A 19,626-nucleotide genomic window follows, 5' to 3' on the forward strand; every position below is an offset into this window, starting at 1 on the left:
TCGATGGTTCTTTCATAGGTATAATTCGTATTTTGACGATAGATTGATTGAAAGGGTACTCGTAGGTACCTTCAATGGTGTCGACCCATTAGACAAATGATAAACCGTATCAACTTTATGGGTTTGTTCATTTGCGTGTGTTGGTTGACGAATGGAAAAAAGGATATGTGTACCTAATATTAGGGATTGCTTTAATAATTATAAATAATTAGTCAATTTAGTTGGCAAACATAGCCAGTGGCGTAGCTACCGGAGGGCTAGACGGGGTAGTGCCCGGGCCGCCCCAGCTCAGGGGGCCCCTCGGACTATGATTTACAAACTATAACTTAAATGACAAATCTGGAGTACATCGAATTCGGAACATGACGATTTTAAATAGTTTAGTTGGGGCCCTAGCTTATTTTTTGCCCCAGGGCCTACACCACTGAATATAGCCCACTATTGTCATAGGTACAACATCTATATAAGGAGGAATAGCGTTTTGATAGCTTACAGGCGGTAAATAAGGAATTACGAAAGATAGTTTATTAGAAACCCGAAGTCGAAGACTGCAATGAGGGCTTATTGTAGGTACTTACCTAAAAATGCAAGTAGTATCCTCCTAAGAAGGTAATTTAATTACGTACCTATCTAGATAGGTACGGAAACACATTAACGATCGTGAAGCACGCACTCTCCGTATGCAAACAACTTTTTAAATCCGGAAACGACGCTTATAAAATCGTAATTATACTTATTTCGTTAATTAATCAGCCAGCTTGACTGACATGCTATTTGAATTCGAACATTCATTATGTTGGTTTTTTTTGCAGATTTTAATTAATTAAAGCGTTTATTGCTGCAAGTGGTAATATCGTAGCATACACGTGACATTCGACACTTGTAGGTAAATTGTTTTTCTGTATGGGATGTCAACATGGCATTAATTAGTAGCACAAAGGTACCCTGGCATAAGCATAAGAATTCCAACCTGGACCATGGATATAACTATAAGCTTTCATCTTCGTGGAATCCTGTTATAAATAAGTGTCGGCGTCGGGATGAATGTTCTGAGGGATGATCGGACGTTGTTAGTGTTGTGTGTCGGTGTGATGGGGTGACAAATAAAAATGACCAAGTGCGGGTAGTTCGTGATACGAGTGCCGGTACTATTTGTGATCAAGTGCAGGTAGTTCGAAGGACTCGCGCTGCTAGGCAGACTTGACACCTCACACTTCAGTCTACTCGTGACCACTTACTCGAGTGTGTTAGCGTGATAAGTCCCGTTGGTTTTGACTACGAGTGAAAATCACGAATGTTTAAAACGTTGTAAAAGCAAAAATACAAATAGAGCAAAATATAGCAATGTGGGGCAAATTGAGTACAATATGTACAAATACATATACATAGTTGGACAAACAAATTATACAAAACACCACAAAACATTATTATTGTTTCGGTTAGAAATTTCCTCTAAACTAACAACTAACCGTTCGAAAAAAACCTAAACCGGAACGTAATTTATAGATGTCACTGTCAATGTCAAAGTCAAATTCATGCTTTTATGTTGATCTTGTTCTTCGATTGTGAAATTGCGCGCTTGTTTACAGATTTCAGTAATTTGAGCGTGTTTTCACTATGACTGGCCTCACGTGTAGTAATTCTTGATTTTATTGTACTTACCGCGAATTCTACAAACGATATGCCGCGAGTAAAAATCGACTACGTCGTGAGTTTCAGCAGCGAAGATTCGGTAAGCCAAGCAATGTTATTATCACTTTTATGTTGTAATATCCGATCAAAATGCAATACAAATACTTTGTCTTGAGGTAATAATAGTTTAAATTATGATAGCTACAAGTGCAGCGTGTTTGCTTGAATGTTTGCATAAATAATTGTTTATCACGACGTGCACGTACTCGTTCTACGGACAGGTTAAGAACTTGCTTCCGCGGCGAAAAATTCACAATTTTATTTTGATAAATAAACAGTAGAGTAAATTTGAAGTTTTTTTCCGGTCCGACTGACAGAACAATAGGAAATATTGAAAAATAAGCAAGATAGAAATGAATGATTGAAGTTAAAATATTTAAAAAATTCTCTCACAACGCTGTCACAATATATAATACCTATGCATAATATTTGAGAAAAAAAAACTTGCATATGTTATGTTGGTTGCTTAATGGTTCTGTCAGGTTCACTGTGTACCATTCAGCCAAATAGATGGTCTACCACCCTAAAGCTGATAATCGTTTGCATGTCATAAAACAATAATGCCAATAGACGTGTCTGTCAACTTGAAAGTTCGACTTCAGCAACATATTAATTTGATAGGAACTTGTTTAAAAATTGATAGACCACTTATTTTGCTGACCGTACCTAAACATTACTGTACAGATATTTTTGTTTAATTCAATTCTTAACCCACTTCAGAATCAACCAGCTTCTAAAGTGGGTAAAGCATTTAATCATCAATAATTAAGATTAGATTTTCTGACATCTCTACTCGCAGCCAGACAAATGTTGCCAGTTTATTATTATTACTTGTAATGCACAGACAGCCTATAGCTTATGCATCTATATCATTGTTCACTTGTGTAACATTTTAACCATATTTATTTACAGATACCGGCAAACTTCTTGAGCATTAAACAAGGGAGTGGGGGAAAGTTTGCGCACCGTACACATACGAGCAAAAAAAGGTACCTAACTATTTAATTAAACTGTAGAATATTTTTACGTAAGATAAATCTACTTCTAAAACATAGTTAGTTTTTAATTTTATAGATTGTTAGTGTGCGAAACACAGTGAGTAAGTAGAGCTCTTCGCTCCTTGATAATCCGTCTGACAGTGCTGACAGACGTTTTTGTAGCATCTGCAGTATCTTCACTATCTCCATGTCACTCTTTCCGTCTTTCATCATAAAGCAATAGACGTCGTACACCATTTTCTAGCTTGCCTTTTGATAAACCATTATTTTGTTGTGGCATGGTGTTTAAATTAAGTATAAAACAACAACAAAAAAGTTATAACAAAAAGTCTACAAACAATAATAACCAAATTCAACAAAAACTGTAAATCAACAACAACTACTACAACAAATTCAACACAATAAAGTCAGTCAGGTCAGTCAACAAAACAAATTACATACAATCACTGTATCACTGCACCCAGTGTACATAGCAGGCAAAAGAACGTGGAACGCAGCGCGGGACACAAACGTCAACTGATACCAATCACGCGATCGACACGTCACTTCTCCCTCCGCCGCCGCGCACCACCGCCCGCCGCCCCCTCCCAGCGCACCGAGTAAAAATCGCTTCTTGCGCAGGCAAAGGCCATTTTGTTTTCAAAATGTTGCCGGTATCTGTATGTATTTTTTTGAATTATAATCTTATAAATTGGTTCATCATTAGACTTAACCTATCTTCTCATATAGGAAAATGAAGCCAAGAATCTATTAGCACATGATGTCAGCAAGAAAAAATGGCTCTGCAAAATGGGGGACCCGTCTTGCTCCGTGGTGCTACAGCTGGCCAAAGCTGTCCAGGTAAATGCTTTTGTCATACTTGTTTAGTATATAATTATATGCCCATTTAGATAAATGGGTTGATCAACTTTTTCTTGTACCTCGTTGCCATGTTTACGTCCCCTGGCCAACAAAACATGAAATTAATGTCATGGTTAAGTTACAGACATACTTTACTTTAACCTCCCTTAAAAAAAGGCTGGCTGCCGGTAGCACACTAGATCATGCTGGGACTTTTTTCTTGGTTGTTACATCTGATATGTCCTTATACTGGTGTTGCTATGAACAGTTTTAATCAGTAACTAAAAAATAACTAAATATCAAGTAATTTCAATTTTGAGGTGTTATTTTCCCTTTTTTTATGTATATTTCCAGATAACTACTGTCCACATCGGTGCCTGCCATGCGGCATTAGTTGAGGTGCTGGTGGGAAGGTCTGAGAAGCCTAATGATCAATTTGAAGTAAGTCACTGATGAGGAAACGGAGGTCTTATTGTCTAACACACTTGTAATCACAATCGTTTTCACCTCTTCTTTCCGTCACACGGCATAAGAGGGGGATGGAAAGAGATGATGAATGCAATCGCGAATTTAAAGAAAGAATATAATCTATCTATCTACATAAATAAAAATGAATCGTAAAATGTGTTGCTAAGCGCAAAACTCGGGAACGACAGGCCCTATACTACGAAGTGCAAAACTCGAACTTCGTATGTTGCCGTCCCTCTGACGCCTATGTCATTCAATACGCGAGTGAAAGGGACGGTGCGATAAGAACTTCGATTTTCGTAGTAGCCCCTGTGGTCCGATTTCACTAATTCTTTTTTTGTTGTGTTCGTTACTATCAGGAGAAGGTTTTTATGGAAGAAAATACAGAAAAAATACAACGGGGGCGAAGCCGCGGGCAACAGCTAGTAAAGAATAAGAAAGTATTTCAGTGAGTTAGAATTTAGTACCGCTGGTTCGGTTCCGTGGCCCAGCTTGCAGGTGGTAGGACCTTGTGCAAGGTCCGCCCGGATTGCTACCACCATCTTGCTCGCTAATCCTGCCGTGAAGCAGCAGTGCTTGCACTGTTGTGTTTCGGCGTGGAGAGTAAGACAGCCGGTGAAATTACTGGCACTTGAGGTATCCCATCTTAGGCCTCTAGGTTGGCAACGCATCTGCAACCCCCTGGTGTTGCAGGTGTCTATGGGCGGTGGTGATCTCTTACCATCAGGAGACCCACTTGCTCGTTTGCCATCCAGTAAAATAAAAAAATAAAAAATAAAAAAAGCTTATCTTTTATTTTTTCTTTTCAAAGTATCAAGATGAAAGTAATGTCAAGTACTCAGCTCTGCTACCCTTTGAAGCAGTGAAAAAAACCGTGTCAGTACTTAACCACGAATAACTTTTTCACGAACGACTATCACGAAAACCTTTATCACGAATAGACTTTATCGTTTCGTTTATCGCTATACCGCGGGAACTATGCAATTTTCAGGGATAAAAAGTTTCCTATGTCCTTCTCCGGGATTCAAACTATCTGTATACCGAATGTCATTTAAATCGGTTCAGTGGTTTAGACGTGATGAAGTAACAAACAAACAGATTTACAAACTTTCGCATTTATAATATTAGTAGGATTAGTAGGAAGTAGGATTCCGAAACGTCAAGCTATCGGTAGTAGTATTAAGCAGGAAGTAGGATTTCAGTATGTAACATATAAACTGTGTTTAGGTTCTAGTGCCCAGCAGCGTGTTCCTGTCCCCCCTGGAGTCCCGGCGCGACAGTGGCGTGGAGCGCGTGCGCTCGTTCAGCGGGGACCAGCTGGCGCCGGCGCGCGCCCACCGCTGGGACCGCGTGCGCGCCGTCTGCTCGCAGCCCTACAATAAGCACTGCAAGGTGATATTTACCTGTATTTTCAGTCATCATCATATCAGCCGGAGGCGTTCTACTGTTGGATAGAGGTCCCCCCATACACCCCTAGTTGATTCAGTTGGAAGCGTCCAGCACCCACCATGGTTCCGCAGCTTTAACTAGGTTCCATCTATCGTGTTGGTAGACGTTCTACGCTGCGCTTGCCGATCCACACCACAGTCTCCATTCGAGAACTTTTCGGCCCCAACGGCCATCTGTTCTCCGTGCTATATGGCCTGTTCATTGTCACTTCAACAACGTATTTCGCTTGGCTATGTCAGCGACTTATTCTTCTACGTACCTCCTCATTTCTGTTTCGATCCCGTAGAGAAACCCCGAGCACTAGTGGCGTTAGGGTAGGATCCAGTTGGGCGACCGCCCAGGGCGCCGGACTTAAAGGGGCGTCTGAAGCCCCACTAGAAAATTCCCAAAAGTTGGGGGCGCCGTAGAAATCTCGCCCAGGGCGCTGGAAGTACCCCAAGTATACCTCTGTCCATAGCTCTTTCTTTTCTCAATAGATTCTCTTCAGTATCTTCGATCACTTATCTTTTATATAGTAAAAATTGCTTGAAACTGGTGCCTGTTAGGGCCAATGTGTCCTTAAGTAGCAACAACGTACAGTCAAGTACGGCCAAAGTTACAAAAACGTATACACGACTTTATGCACTTAAGGTTAAAAAGGTCGTCTATATATATTTCTGTAACTTTGACTGTGTCGATATCTTTGCACTTGACTGTACCAGGAGACAAGCAAGAACAGGCCGAGAATAAGTGAACTGATGCCCTGAAGAAGGTTGTTGGAGTTCAGTGGCCTATGCTCAGCAGTGAACGTCTTTCGGCTGATGATGATGAGTCAAAACGGCGAAGACGGCACCCTTGTCCGTCTGTCGGTCCGCAAGCTTAGCTCAGATACTCTTACGCACTCAATACACAGATTTAAGCAATTCATTTAATATAATGAACAAATCTTTGACCTTCAGTATGGCCTCTCATTCATCCATATATTCGAGCCCGAAGACAAGCCTGATATGGAGCCGAGAGCGGAATCACTGCCCGTGGCAGCGGCAGTGCCGGCTCGGATGCTAGCGTTGGACAACTTCTCGTCTGATGAAGACGATTTCAAGCCTGGGGAGATGTTTGCCAAGCATAGGACCAGTGGGCAGGGAACTAGTGGCGATACTGGTGAGGATTTTGTAAAACTATAGTCTATTTGCCGAGGGTTGATCAAGGGTTCTTTACTCGTCGGGATTATATGCAACACAAAAAGCTTGAAATATGCAAGTATGCATAATAAAATAAATTACGGATATATGCATGAAAACTCCACTCACGATTCTGCGCCATCGTTGGACCTAAACTACGTTCTCTTCGGGTCTTTATTGACTTTTTATGTTTCAGGAGCTCAAATACGTCAGGCGACATCGCAAGCTCTAAAAAACATCTCTGACTCATCCACCAAACTGGTCAAAACACCTATAGCGAAAGCCAGCACTAACCGTCCCAGCCAATCAAACGACTTCAATGCAAACAGACAGCGGAACACTCTCATGTACACAGATGATGACGAACTACCTAATAACAAAATAGACAAAGTTGTACAAAGACATAAAGACGACAAAGAACAAGAAAGTAAAAAGAAAGAACAGAAACAAGAAAAGAAGAAAGAAACGCCTAAAAGAGACAAAATGGATAATTCCAGTAGAACTTTTAAAGATTTCATTGACGATAAAGACAAAAGATACGATTTAAATGACGCCAAAAAAGATAAAGACTTAATGCCTCTGAAGAAGGTAGATGACAACAATCAGCACAATAATAGAGACGACGAAAGACCTGGTACCAGTCACGATAGGGAGAAAGGAAACAAAAGAAATGATAATATTCAAGACAAAGAAAGTAGAAAGGGAGATGATGATCGGAGTAAAGACAAAGATAGCAGGAAAAGACCACATGGTGATGCAAAACAAAAAGACAAAGGTAAATTCGTTACTCGTTTGGTTTTGGAACGATCGCGCCTGACGTAGGTTTTAGAATAAATTCTTAACTGAGCTTGAACCGTAGTAATGATGATACTGATGATAGTTCGGTTGCTTGCTTTATGTAGACCATTCTATTTAGAGTAGAAATATGGCTTTCAGTAGAGGGGATTTTCCAATTGTTCAATTTACTATTTGACTCTGACTGGTGACTAAAGGGTACGCATCATAATTTCGATGTTCAAAAGACCGATGCCTGATACAATTAAATGTTCTGTTTCCCCGTCAGAGCTGCGCGCGGGCCCCGTGAGCTCGTGGCCGCACACGCTGCTGTCGGGCGTGGTGTTCGCGCTGAGCGGGTACGAGAACCCTCGCCGCGCGCGTCTGCGCGACGCCGCGCTCGCTATGGGCGCCCGCTTCGAGCGCGACTGGGGGCCCGCCTGCACGCATCTCGTGTAACTACACTTTAATAATACATCCTACTTACTACTACAAACAAACCATTATACAGACTTACAAACTTTCGTATTTATAATATTATTAGTACCCATACGCGCTACGAAATGCCGACGTGGCTCCTATGGCACGATTTTCAGCTGTCGTGTGTTGCAGACTCTGGCATTCAAAAAGTTAGCAATAAAATTGTTGAATATTTCGCAAACAAAGCACTGTATCTAAAAATAGTCCTCACTACCACCTTTGTATTACAAAGGAGCTCAATGTGACATCCCAAACCATCTGCTAAAATATTCTGAATGAACTTTACACCTTGTATTTCCACAGTTGCGCATTCCCTAACACTCCGAAACTGAAGACAGTGCGCGCATCGGCTCGCAACGACGCTTGCATCGCCGTCCTCGGGGAGTGGATCGAGCAGTGCAGCCAGAAGCGGCGGCTGCTCCCGTGGCAGTGGTTCGCCACGGAACCCAAGAAGAAAATTGCACCCCCAGAGAACTATGATGATGAAAAAACTGCTTCGGGTGAGAAATTTGGCGCTTTTGCGATTTTTAATCCAAGCTCCCAGATACCGCCAAAACGAGGCCAGGTGTGTGCGAGAATTTTAGCTTTTATATCGAAATGCATAATTTTGATGATTGCTTAGTGATTGTGAACTAAAAGTAAATGTCACAAGACGTTTCGCTGCTTGTGAATAAAATAAAAAACAGCATTTGCATAAAAATACGCACTAAAATGGTCAAATATAAAAATACACTTTTTATCAACCTTAGTAGTTTGTTTTCAAGTACTTATTATCGCATATTTCCAAAGTGTGCACAGACGACGACATCGAGAAAGTTCTCCGAAAACAGAAGAAACAACGCACCGACAAGTCCCTCCAACCAACAGAGATAGATCACCCAGACCACAGACTAGCAAAGACAGATCACCAAAACCTCACACTAGCAAAGATAGATCACCAAAACCTCATACCAGCAAAGATAGATCACCAAAACCGCATACCAGCAGAGAAAAATCACCAAAACCTCATACTAGCAGAGAAAAATCACCAAAACCTTATGCTAGCAGAGAAAGGTCACCAAAACCCAGCAGAGAAAAATCACCAAAACCTCATACCAGCAGAGAAAAATCACCAAAACCTCATACTAGCAGAGAAAAATCACCAAAACCTCATACCAGCAGAGAAAAGACACCAAGTTCTAAAAATAACTCGCTTGATTTTTCCACTGCCTCCACAGATTCTGACGTAGCTTTTGTAAAAGATGAAAGAATACAAGCCAACATAACTCTAGACTCCGATGATGAAACAGATGAAGAAAAACCAAGTGTGAAAGAGAAATTGGATAAGAAAAGCTTGCTGCCGGATTTCTTTGAAGGATACACGTTTGTAATCGACGAGGTAGTGGAAGAAGCGGGGTTTGACAAGAAACTGCTGAGCAGATATGTGAAGGCTTACGGAGGGGTGGTCGTGGATGTAAGTACACTTAAACTAGTTTTGCTAATGTGTTCGGAATTCGAAACAAAAGATTTGAATCTTCAGGAAATCGAAGAAAATCGACGAGTCCCGAGTGACATTAACATACTGGTTTCCTGACTCCCCTCGTTATTCTTCTGATTTTTTTTTATTCCGAATTTTTCTTGTGGTTTGTGGTTCTAGTGTTTGGCATCATTTAATTTACTAATAGTTTAAAAAAATAAGCCGGTCATCCGAACTCCGTGCAGTAGAGTTTATAAACTTGTGAGCAAAAATTTGATCAAAAATATCTGAACACGACTCTATTGTTAAGGGCGTAGAAGCGTGTTCAGATATTTTTGATCAAATTTTTGCTCACAAGTTTATGAACCCGACTGCACAACGAGGGACAACAACCTACCGAACTAACTATAATACGTAATAAAACGCCATATTTGTTAATTTCCAGCCGTCTCTACTAGACTCTGACAGCGTGGTCAGTTTCGTTCTTTCCACGGAGTCCGGAGCGCAGTGCGGAGGCCAGAGGGTCAGGGCTGACTGGGTGTGGAGATGCCATGCAGATAAGCGAATGTGCGAAGTGGCGGAATATACGCTGTAGTTTCCCAAGTATGTTTCAAAGGTACATAAAGTTCAAAACGAAATGCACGAATCAAATAATGAATTTTGAAATAATGTAATTTTCTCAGAAAGTGACAACTACCGTGTTATAATGCATTTCCACCAGGGATATGCGAGGAAGGCGCTGTTTTTCATGAAGCAATAGAAACGCTTCACTTAGCTTCCACTTATTTTCAAACTTAATTTACTTTGACACGTTTCCATTTTTCCTACAGCCACCTACAGCAGTATTATAGTTCGGCCACTTAAGCTCCAGCGGTGGAGCGGCGAGCGTTTTCTTCGATCAATCTATCAGCGCTGATGCTATTTCAATTAGGAATTATTCGCTACAGAAGACTTCTTTTGCAAGTTGTAATTAACAGCTAGAAGCAAGATGATGGCGAAAACGCGAAGTATCTGATTTATGTTATTGTTGACATCAAAATAAAATAAGGGCCACTTCAGTTTTATTGGTAAAATGAGAAATAGTAGATTGTACAACAAGTGCATAAAACATGTTATTTCACCCGAGGCGCCATCTATCCAAGCCGCAGGCGAGGGTTTATAGTTAAGTCGAAGGTATTTTAGACGAGGAATATTAGAAATAACCATATTTATGTTTCCATTTTACCAATAAAGTCAAGCTATTATTAGGCACACTCCGAAATTACGCGATCGAATTTGGGCATGATTACACTTGCGATGCTGTTTCAATTTCTAGCAACCAATTTCCACATTGTACTTCACGTTTTGGCGTACAGCCGAATTTCGGTTGATTATTTCCCCGCACTTAGGGTGTGTCATATCAGTGATATGATATCACCCGAATATGTCGGAACGTAAAATCAGCAAACTTTCGGTCGCGTATCTTCCGCATAGGTACGGACTCTATGTGACTAAAATTAAATACCAAAATATTTTTATAACCAATTTTAATTACGAATAAAATGATTGTTGGTTAACCGTTATTTGAATTATAATCGTTTCGCTACCAGCGCAAGAATAATACGAAGTGTTTGAGACGTTACTGAGAGGTGAGGAGAGTTAGTTTCTCGTTCAATTGCAGTTGGGTCTTGATAAGTTGGGCGAGCGTCACCACCTGGAAATAGATACAATAAGTTAAAACACACAAACATCACGCCTCTATTCCCAAATGGGGCAGGCAGAGCACACGAAACAAAAAAGTGACAGGTTGCTAGCCTGTCGCCTATGGTATACCTTAACCTATATCCTCAGTCGCCTCTTACGACATCCACGGAAGAAATGGAGAGGTGTAATCCTAACCCGACACCACACTTAAAACTTATAATATAAAACAGCAAACATTATACCTTTTTTTTACATATTTAAGCTTTGTAGCCTCCTACCATAAGATTTTTCATCAAAACAGCTAGATGCAATTCTACCAGTGCCAGTGACATGTCTGTGATCAGAACGCGACACACAAGTGTGTCAACAAAATTTGTACTCCTATGTCAGTGACACTCATTTTGGCTGGCATAACGTAAGGGCTCAGCGGAACGTTGCCGGAACCGAATGTGTTAAGAAATCTTAAAAGACACTCTTTCATGACAACCAGATAGCCAACTGGTTAGAGAATTTGACTATGAAGCTTGAGGTGCTGGGTTCTATCCCCGGTGGGCAGATATTTGTGTGAATAATATGAATGTTTGTTCTCGGGTTTTGGATGTTTAATATGTATTTAACCTTTTCGCCGCCACGTCAAATACAAAAGACATCACCCATACGCCAGGCTTCTATATTGTAATGTCTAAAATTGATATATAGTAGTTGGCGTCGAAAAGGTTAATTATGTATGTAAGTATGTTTATCCATAGTACAAGATTTGCTTTGTTTGGGGCCTATGGCGTGCATTGAGTAGGAGGCAGCCGGGCAGGCAGCACTAGTGCTGGTGGCGCGCTGCTACGGCGCTAAGCAAAATGGCATTGGGAATGAATGAATGACGCGTATGAATTCGCCGCTAGAGGCGCTAGTGTAGCGTGAGGTCTCCGATTTGTCAAAATTCACTGTTTTTGGGTGAGCTACGCGGGTTTATTAATATTAATAACTAGCTGTTGCCCGCGGCTTCGCCCCCGTTGTATTTTTTCCGTATTTTCTTCCATAAAAACCTTCTCGTGATAGTAACGAACACAACAAAAAAATAATTAGCGAAATCGGACCAGTCGTTCCCGAGTTTTGCGCTTAGCAAAACATTTTATGATTCATTTTTATTTATATAGATTTTGTGAATATTTTGCAATACCTGAAATTGATTATGGCAAATATGCGTTACGGAGCAATTAATGTTTGTATTTTGAGACAGTTTTGTTTTTCGGACACCTCTGTTATCCCTTTTTTCCGAACAAAACGGGAGTAAGCAACACTATGGCATGCTCGATATTTTTATGGTATGGTTTTAAGATATTAAGTATGATTTAATGTAAATTTTGTTTTCATGCCTGTAATAACAAAATAACCACTATACTTCAGGCAGGACCTCTGTCTACAGTTGCGCCAACTGGTGAGCGCGAAAACGGTAGCCCTTATTGATGTCAATCAATTGTCCCGTATTTATTTGGTGGAGCGGACTCACCATGAGCAGGTCCTTGACGCTGTTGGCGAAGGCGTCCGCGAAGTTGTCAGCGGCGAGGCCGGGCACGGCCTGCGCCAGCTGCAGCAGCTGCCGGCCCGTCGCGTTGTCTCCGGCCGCGCGCCCCGCCAGCACGTCCTCAACGTACGCTAACACCTGACCACAAAACACACTACAGTTTAGTCTTTACCATAACAAAAGATCCAGAGCCCATTTCATAAAGGTACAAGGTACAATTTCTAAGCGGTAGTCTCTTTTCAATGCATACTGTTAAACAAGGATACAACTTTTAAATTGTAACATGTAGGTTCGCAAAATAGGGCACAGCTGACCCCTCTACTACTACTGGTTAGCCCTTGTATCATCATCCCAGCCTATATACGTCCCACTGCTGGGCACAGGCCTCCTCTCAGAACAAGAGGGCTTGGGCCATAGTTCCCACGCGGGCCCAGTGCGGATTGGGAACTTCGCACGCACCATAGAATCGCTTCGCAGGTTTGTGCAGGTTTCCTCACGATGTTTTCCTTCACCGCAAAGCTCGTGGTAAATTTCAAATGTAATTCCGCACATGAATTTCGAAAAACTCAGAGGTGCGAGCCGGGGTTCGAACCCACGGCCCTCTGCTTGAGAGGCGATAGGTCAAACCACTAGGCCACCACGGCTAGCCCCCCCCCCTTGTATGTGGTATCTAAATTACTAGATTGGTTTCGTACAAATTCGTAGCTATTCATGAATATCCAGTGTTACCAGAACCCCTCTTCTAAGCAAAATGTATGTAGTGTGGGGTCATTTTAAATGGTTTACGAACATGAAAAACTACGATTTTCACATATTTCTCATTGATTGTGCAAGAGCTACCTTCATACAAAGTATCTAGGACAACCAGAACTATCAGATATTGTTTTTTCTGGGACAGCCAGAAGTACCCTAAAAATAATCATTTTAATTCAACTGCACAAATAAATAGTTCACACGAGCTTACTGAATTAGGCCTAGTAAGACAATACCTGATCAAGTAGTGAGGAGAGCTTTGTGGCAGCTTCAGCCACCAGGGCTAGGTCGGGCGCGGGCTGCACCTGCCGCGAGCGCCCCGCCGGCCCCATGGTCTTCTGGCACAGCTGGAGCCCTACGATCTGACAACACAACAAATTTCAAGGTTATATGGAATATTATTATTGTAGCCTCTTTATTTCCATTTTGAATTACAGAACATATCATATATGCATATCAGAACATATCATATAACCTAACCTAAACCTACCCAGCTATTCAGTTGTCTTAGTATGCAAAATCTGTTTTGAAAGCCATTTACTTACTTACTAAAGGCACAGGAAGCGTGCACTACTACAGACTGAAGAAGTACAGTGTCCTCGCTCTACCAAGCAGGTTCAACGGCAGCACTTGTAGGGATCCATAGAGGAGTATTTCTCAGTTGATGACAGAGACAAGAAAAGACAGAGGAGTGGCTTATTGTGTTGGGTTCACAGCTCGCCACATTGCAGAAAGAAGAAAAAATTACTCATAGTCATTGTATATCGCACCTTCAGGACTATAGTGACCTAATCCAAAATTACAAGTTTTTGGGAAACGGCGAATGAAGTTGAAACAGTTAGTGATTTAAGTAAATATAAAACAATATCTCGCTTCTTTATGCATCCAAGCGAATGTTGAAATTTTTAAATCATACGCTATTTTGTAGCGCATATATTACGAAATAAAAACCTGCATTTTGAGTGAAATAGAATTTTTTATAATTTTTTTTCTGAAAGAAGCGACATTTGAGTCTTTATTGCGCCAAAAAAAATTTTTTTGTTTAGACTCAAATCTTAATATGTCATTATAGTTCTGAAAATCCATAAAATTTATTGTTTTTTTCCTTAATAGGTCCATATCTTAGTAAATTTATTAGAATAATCACTTAGTTACTACGTCAAAAAACAAAACTATTTGTGAAAAAAAAAAAACATTATATTAGTAATCAGTCTTTATTAATACTTCTTATACCTTATGATAACAATCTTTTGGTTAATCGAAAAAAGTAAATAAAAAAGGAACATTTTTCTTATTCATATCAGTCTCTCTTTTTTCTGGCTTAACAACTTATTAGACTTTTTATTCACTTTTACAATAATGTAATTGTAATAGAATTCTTATAAAAATCAACACCCTACAGTAATAAAAAAAAAATCTTAATCATATTGGTAATAATTAGTCTGGCCTTATTGCTTTTCTTTTACGTAGGTACTTAACAACCTTTTACCCGTAAGTATGCTTATTACAGTTATAAAAGAACACATTTCTACAAATATAATAATATAGGCAATCAACACAGCACAGTATCATAAAAAAATTCAACATTGAGAAATGTTTATAAAGTATTAAAATATTAAACAATATTGTTATAAAAATCTGCATAATAATGAGGTATCAAATTTTTATTTAAATCTCGTAAATCTTTTTTCTTGTGGTCACTTAAATCTATTCTTTCTGCGTATATTCTAGTTGTCGTTATTTCATCTGCAGCCTTAATTTTCATTCTTTTGTTTCTCATATTTACCATAGTAAACTCAGTTTGAGCTAGATGTCTTGTAGAAGAATTTAAAATCATCCTCTTTACTAAATTCTAGGACTTTAACATTTGCCAACGCCATATTATTTTTGTACTCATCCTCATTGAAATTATATCCCCAACTTTCCTGTAACAGCTTTAAATCAATAAAAAAAAAAATATGTTAATTCTTTTACAATAAAAGGTTTGCCAGTTTTCCGTGCATTTTTAATCAATGTAACGCCTCTTTTGTTCTTTTCAAGGAATCCCTGAGTATCAGTTTTCATTTTTACAGTTCTAATCTGCCGGTCACTAATTGATAACGTATTAATTAAAAATGTCTTACAAACCCGTATCTTTTCACTATCGACGGTAAAATAAAATGCATTGTTAGGTAGCCTAGGTCTTGCATTTGTGTACTTGTATTTCGGTTTGATTTCCATCAATCATCATCATCATCAATCATGTAGCTCAATTTCGCTTAACGCCCAATAGCTTTGAAATAATGGTATTCTACCAGCTTCATTTATATTTTCGCTACATTTTAAATGACAGTTACAAGCACTTTTTATGCACCGACCAGGAACCTCTCTTTTAGTTATGTTAGAAATGTAAGCTTTTCCGGAATTCCTTAGAGATTTTGCAATATTTTGTTTCCACTTCGAACAATCTCGTTGACGTTTGCGCGATTTTTTGGTAGTTTCCGGTGTATCATTATTAAGTTAATTTGAATCAGACGACGAAGATCTTATGGTTGAATTTCTCCTCAATGGGGATCGAGATCTGTTGGGACTATAAGTTGGATCGGTATCACTTAAATCCACATCACTTTCCTGTGAATCATTTAAAGGCTGGTGGTTTACTGTAGTATTGGATGCACGTAAAGATTCGTCTGATAATTGCCTCGTTCTTTCGAATGATGTTGATGGTTCCCCCAGGATAGAACTGACCTGTGCATGTTTGTTTATTTATATTACAAGAAATGCTGCTGCTCGAACTAGAGGAGCTCGATGACGACTTACTCGAAGTAGATGAGCTACTACTACTACTACTGGATGACGAATCAGATGATGAATCCCGGGACCTTGTCTTCTGGTCTTTCTCGGAAGTTAACGTTTTTGGGTATCCTTTGATTCTTCATCAATCATCTGGGCCTGTAACCCTAAATAAAGACAATCTTGATATTAATTAATATAAACTACTTATATTTACCGATTTTTAAATTTGACTATACAAAGGAAGTGTATTTAAATCAAATTGAATGGATCTATCTGGAGAATTTTCTATAATCGATGAATTATGTGTTGACGAAGTCTTTTTCGTTTTGAAGTTGTCCTAAAAAGAATAAAAACGTTTTATAATTATGAAAATTACTACAACATATTAGGATTTATTAGTACAGCTGGAGAATTTTTTTTTACCACCTCATTCCCTTTGAACATCATAGATGTATTTGATTGTTCAAGATTTTCTTCTTTGGGTGAATTAGAAGGTATATTTTCTTTACGCGTATTTTTCTGAAACCAAGTGTAATAAATGATTAATTATTTGATTACGAATATATAAGTTTTTCAAACGAATCTAAGAAATAATAATAAAATAAACTTACTGAATCATTATAATTCTCGTAAGAAGGATCATTACTTATTTTTGTATCTATCTTAACGACTCACCCCCTTATTCATAAACGACAATCAAACCTATTTTAGTTAAAATGCCGCTAAAATTCGTTTGTCCTTATCTGTCACTTCGACATTTATATTTGTTAGAAAGGGACAAAGCATTTGTTAGTTAACATAGGCTTGTTAAGTTTTATGAATAAGGGGGTCAGTCGTTGCAGCATTATTCAAGTTTAATTTTTCTGAAATTCGGTCCGCTCTTCTTTTCATTTTAATCTAAAAATAATCATAAATCGATGGAACCAAACAACTACAATACAATACAATAAAATGACTCTTTATTGTACACAACAACTACACATAAAATCTAATATGAACCTAACTTCTTTAACGTGATAACATATTAATAACTAGTCAGACTCATTTCTAAAACAGTCAGTACACATAAAATCTTTTTCGTTAATATAGGGTCGCAACATGTAATGAGTCTTTAATATTATAATATTTTTATTGTATGAAAGACTGTTTACAGATTGTACCCTAATAAAATGCATGTAATCGGTCAAATAAGGACTCAATACCAATTAGGTCACAAGTGTGAAACAACATTTTACTGTATGATAGACTGAAATACTAAAAAGTCTGTATTTGATTAAAAATGTAAACGTTTAACTCACCTTTAGTTCAGTCCTATAAAGACGAAATATGCTTTAGGTCACTCGTATACTAAACTCGCAGCGAGTTGTTCCTGACACTGACGGCGCAACACTGATCGCGTCTGTACTAAATTAAGCCGAGGCGAAGAGACGGGTCGGAGTGAAAGAGACCGATTGTAAAGTTTATCCTTTTCTAAGTTAGAAAGGTCTGTGTTTTACTGAATACTGGATAAATAATGTCTCAAAGAGACGTTTTATGACAATAACTCAAAACTCGTAAATTTTGAATTAGGTCACTATAGTCCTGAAGGTGCGATATGTTGCGGACCGTAGAAATATCGGCTACGGGACGCACTTTGACGATCACTGATCTACAGTATATTAGTACCCACCTCGGGCTCATAACTGGTCAGCGAGACATCGATAGGCGTGAACATGCAGCCCTGCTTCCCGCGGGGGACGCCCAGGGCCACGCACACGTATGCGCGGAGCCCCATGCGCGCACCCTGGAGCGACGTGTCCAGAGTAACGTGCACCGGCGAGCGGCACTCGCGCGAGTAGTACTCGTGGATGACTGACGAGTGATTGGTTACTTCGTTGCCCGTCGCCCACCATCCTGGAGTTATAGACAATTACATATTACTTTACCAAAAATATTGGCATATGTAGATATAAACTATCTATAGGCCCTGATCGCGGCGAAAACCGCGGTTTTGCGGCTTGTCGGTAAAGCTCGCCGGTGTATCGATACAATACCGTGGTTTTATACACCAACGAGCCCGGCTCGTGGCTCGTCAAGTATGTTTAATTTTTTACTCGGCTCGCCATGTAAAACCGCGTGTCGATCACGGCCGGCAGTTTTGACAGTTTTCGGCGAAGGAAAAGAACGTAACAAAGTTACTGCAAGCTTGAGAACCAGGTCTGGAAGTGAAGATGTGTATCAGCCAAAGTTATGGTATTATAAGGAGCTTGAATTTCTCAATGATCAGACTCAAAGTAAGTACTTACCTACCTACATTGAACTATGGTATGGCATAGAGAAGATCTTTATATCTATATATTTTTTATTTTATTTTTTATTCGACTGGATGGCAAACGAGCAAGTGGGTCTATATGTAGTAATAATAATTCAATGCCTACCTACCGATTTTATTTCATTAGGGAACTCAGTACTTTATGTGCAATTAAAACTTCATACTTTGAACACGACATATTGGCTCAACCGCGGTCACACAACTGTTTTGCTTGCTAGTCGATCAGTACCAATGAGTTGCAAGTAAAACCGCGGTATACCGGCTCGTACGAAGATCACCCACTTGAGAACTAGCACCACATATAATATACTCAGCAGCACAAAATTTGACTGCATACAAAATTATCTATGCATTTGAGGGCCACATTTTTTGGCGCTCATTATAGTTTTTTAAGAAACTGACACTATTGACTCCTAGACAACAGTGCCGAATAACAAACAATGAGTGCAAATAAAGCTTACCAACGATGTTTTCTGTGGCATTCACTCGCCTGTTCAGCTCATACACATCCATGGCGTAGTTGAGTTCGGCTTCTACCTGGTCGGCATGCTCCTTGTGGGCACGCAGAAGCAATTTGTGACCTCCACCACACCTTTGTCACAGGTTCCTGAAGACCACCAAACATAACCTCAAATTAACGCCATAAAAGTCGTTAAAACTAGCAAAATCCACTTCATAAATACATTAACACTGCACTGTAATCACGTAAAAGGCTTCAACGCTTTAAATATCACCAATATACAACTTAAAAGTACAAAAACACGAAAATTTCCACACATGACGTCGGCATAACAAATGCTCGAAATTTTTACTTTAGTGAGTAGTGAGTGACGGAAACAATATTTACCCAACAAGGTACCGATAACCCGATGTGAATCCGCATTTCGGCGCTCATAAGCATCCACAATTTGAAATAATACTACAGGATGAACCTTGACAGAGAGATTGAGCGCCATTTTGGCTGCCTTTAAAATTACAAGGGCGTTTTTCACCACCAACCAACTACACAACACAGCCCAGCACAACACACTAACACACACATACACGTTCAGAAATCGACGTTTGACTGTTCTTTGACACAACGTTCTTTCACATCACTACTAATACTACTATGTAAGACATCACTATTACAACTTTTTATTCCAAAATTCGAGCAAAATTCCCACGGAATCTAGAGATCGGAATAGGATCGGAGTTTTTTGCGATATCCCGGAATTTAATCCAAAAATGCTAGCTAGCTAATGGTTCAATGCGTGCGGTGCGATGCC

The 19,626-nt window shown here is 39.6% G+C and overlaps 2 protein-coding genes and 1 long non-coding RNA gene across 4 annotated transcripts; 1 reads left to right on the forward strand and 2 right to left on the reverse strand.

Moving 5' to 3' along the window:
* The first annotated feature begins 1,544 nt into the window (after nt 1-1,544).
* On the forward strand, nt 1,545-10,873 carry LOC141429876 (DNA repair protein XRCC1-like). The gene is made up of 10 exons (XM_074090435.1): nt 1,545-1,732; nt 3,420-3,530; nt 3,885-3,971; nt 5,226-5,390; nt 6,386-6,587; nt 6,804-7,382; nt 7,671-7,836; nt 8,165-8,361; nt 8,692-9,314; nt 9,763-10,873. Exons 1-10 carry the CDS (start codon nt 1,682-1,684, stop codon nt 9,910-9,912), a joined length of 2,331 nt encoding a protein of 776 aa, XP_073946536.1. The 5' UTR covers nt 1,545-1,681; the 3' UTR covers nt 9,913-10,873.
* LOC141429475 (eukaryotic translation initiation factor 3 subunit F-like) lies at nt 10,827-19,458 on the reverse strand. Its single transcript, XM_074089786.1, is given in 7 exon segments — nt 10,827-11,010; nt 12,505-12,657; nt 13,509-13,634; nt 17,717-17,940; nt 18,820-18,918; nt 18,921-18,965; nt 19,206-19,458. Coding segments are annotated over 7 exon segments (831 nt in total). The 5' UTR covers nt 19,315-19,458; the 3' UTR covers nt 10,827-10,935.
* Nucleotides 16,224-17,693, reverse strand: LOC141429476 (uncharacterized). 2 transcript variants are annotated; one of them, XR_012451543.1, is made up of 3 exons: nt 16,659-17,693; nt 16,474-16,566; nt 16,224-16,384 (listed from the first exon to the last, which is right to left on the reverse strand). It is a non-coding gene; the product is annotated as an uncharacterized lncRNA (long non-coding RNA). The 2 variants fall into 2 exon arrangements; XR_012451544.1 differs by having other exon boundaries at nt 16,471-16,566.
* Nucleotides 19,459-19,626: the final 168 nt, after the last annotated feature.

This window comes from Choristoneura fumiferana, chromosome 7 (genome assembly GCF_025370935.1).
Source record: "Choristoneura fumiferana chromosome 7, NRCan_CFum_1, whole genome shotgun sequence".
NCBI classification, from domain to species: Eukaryota; Metazoa; Arthropoda; class Insecta; order Lepidoptera; family Tortricidae; genus Choristoneura; species Choristoneura fumiferana.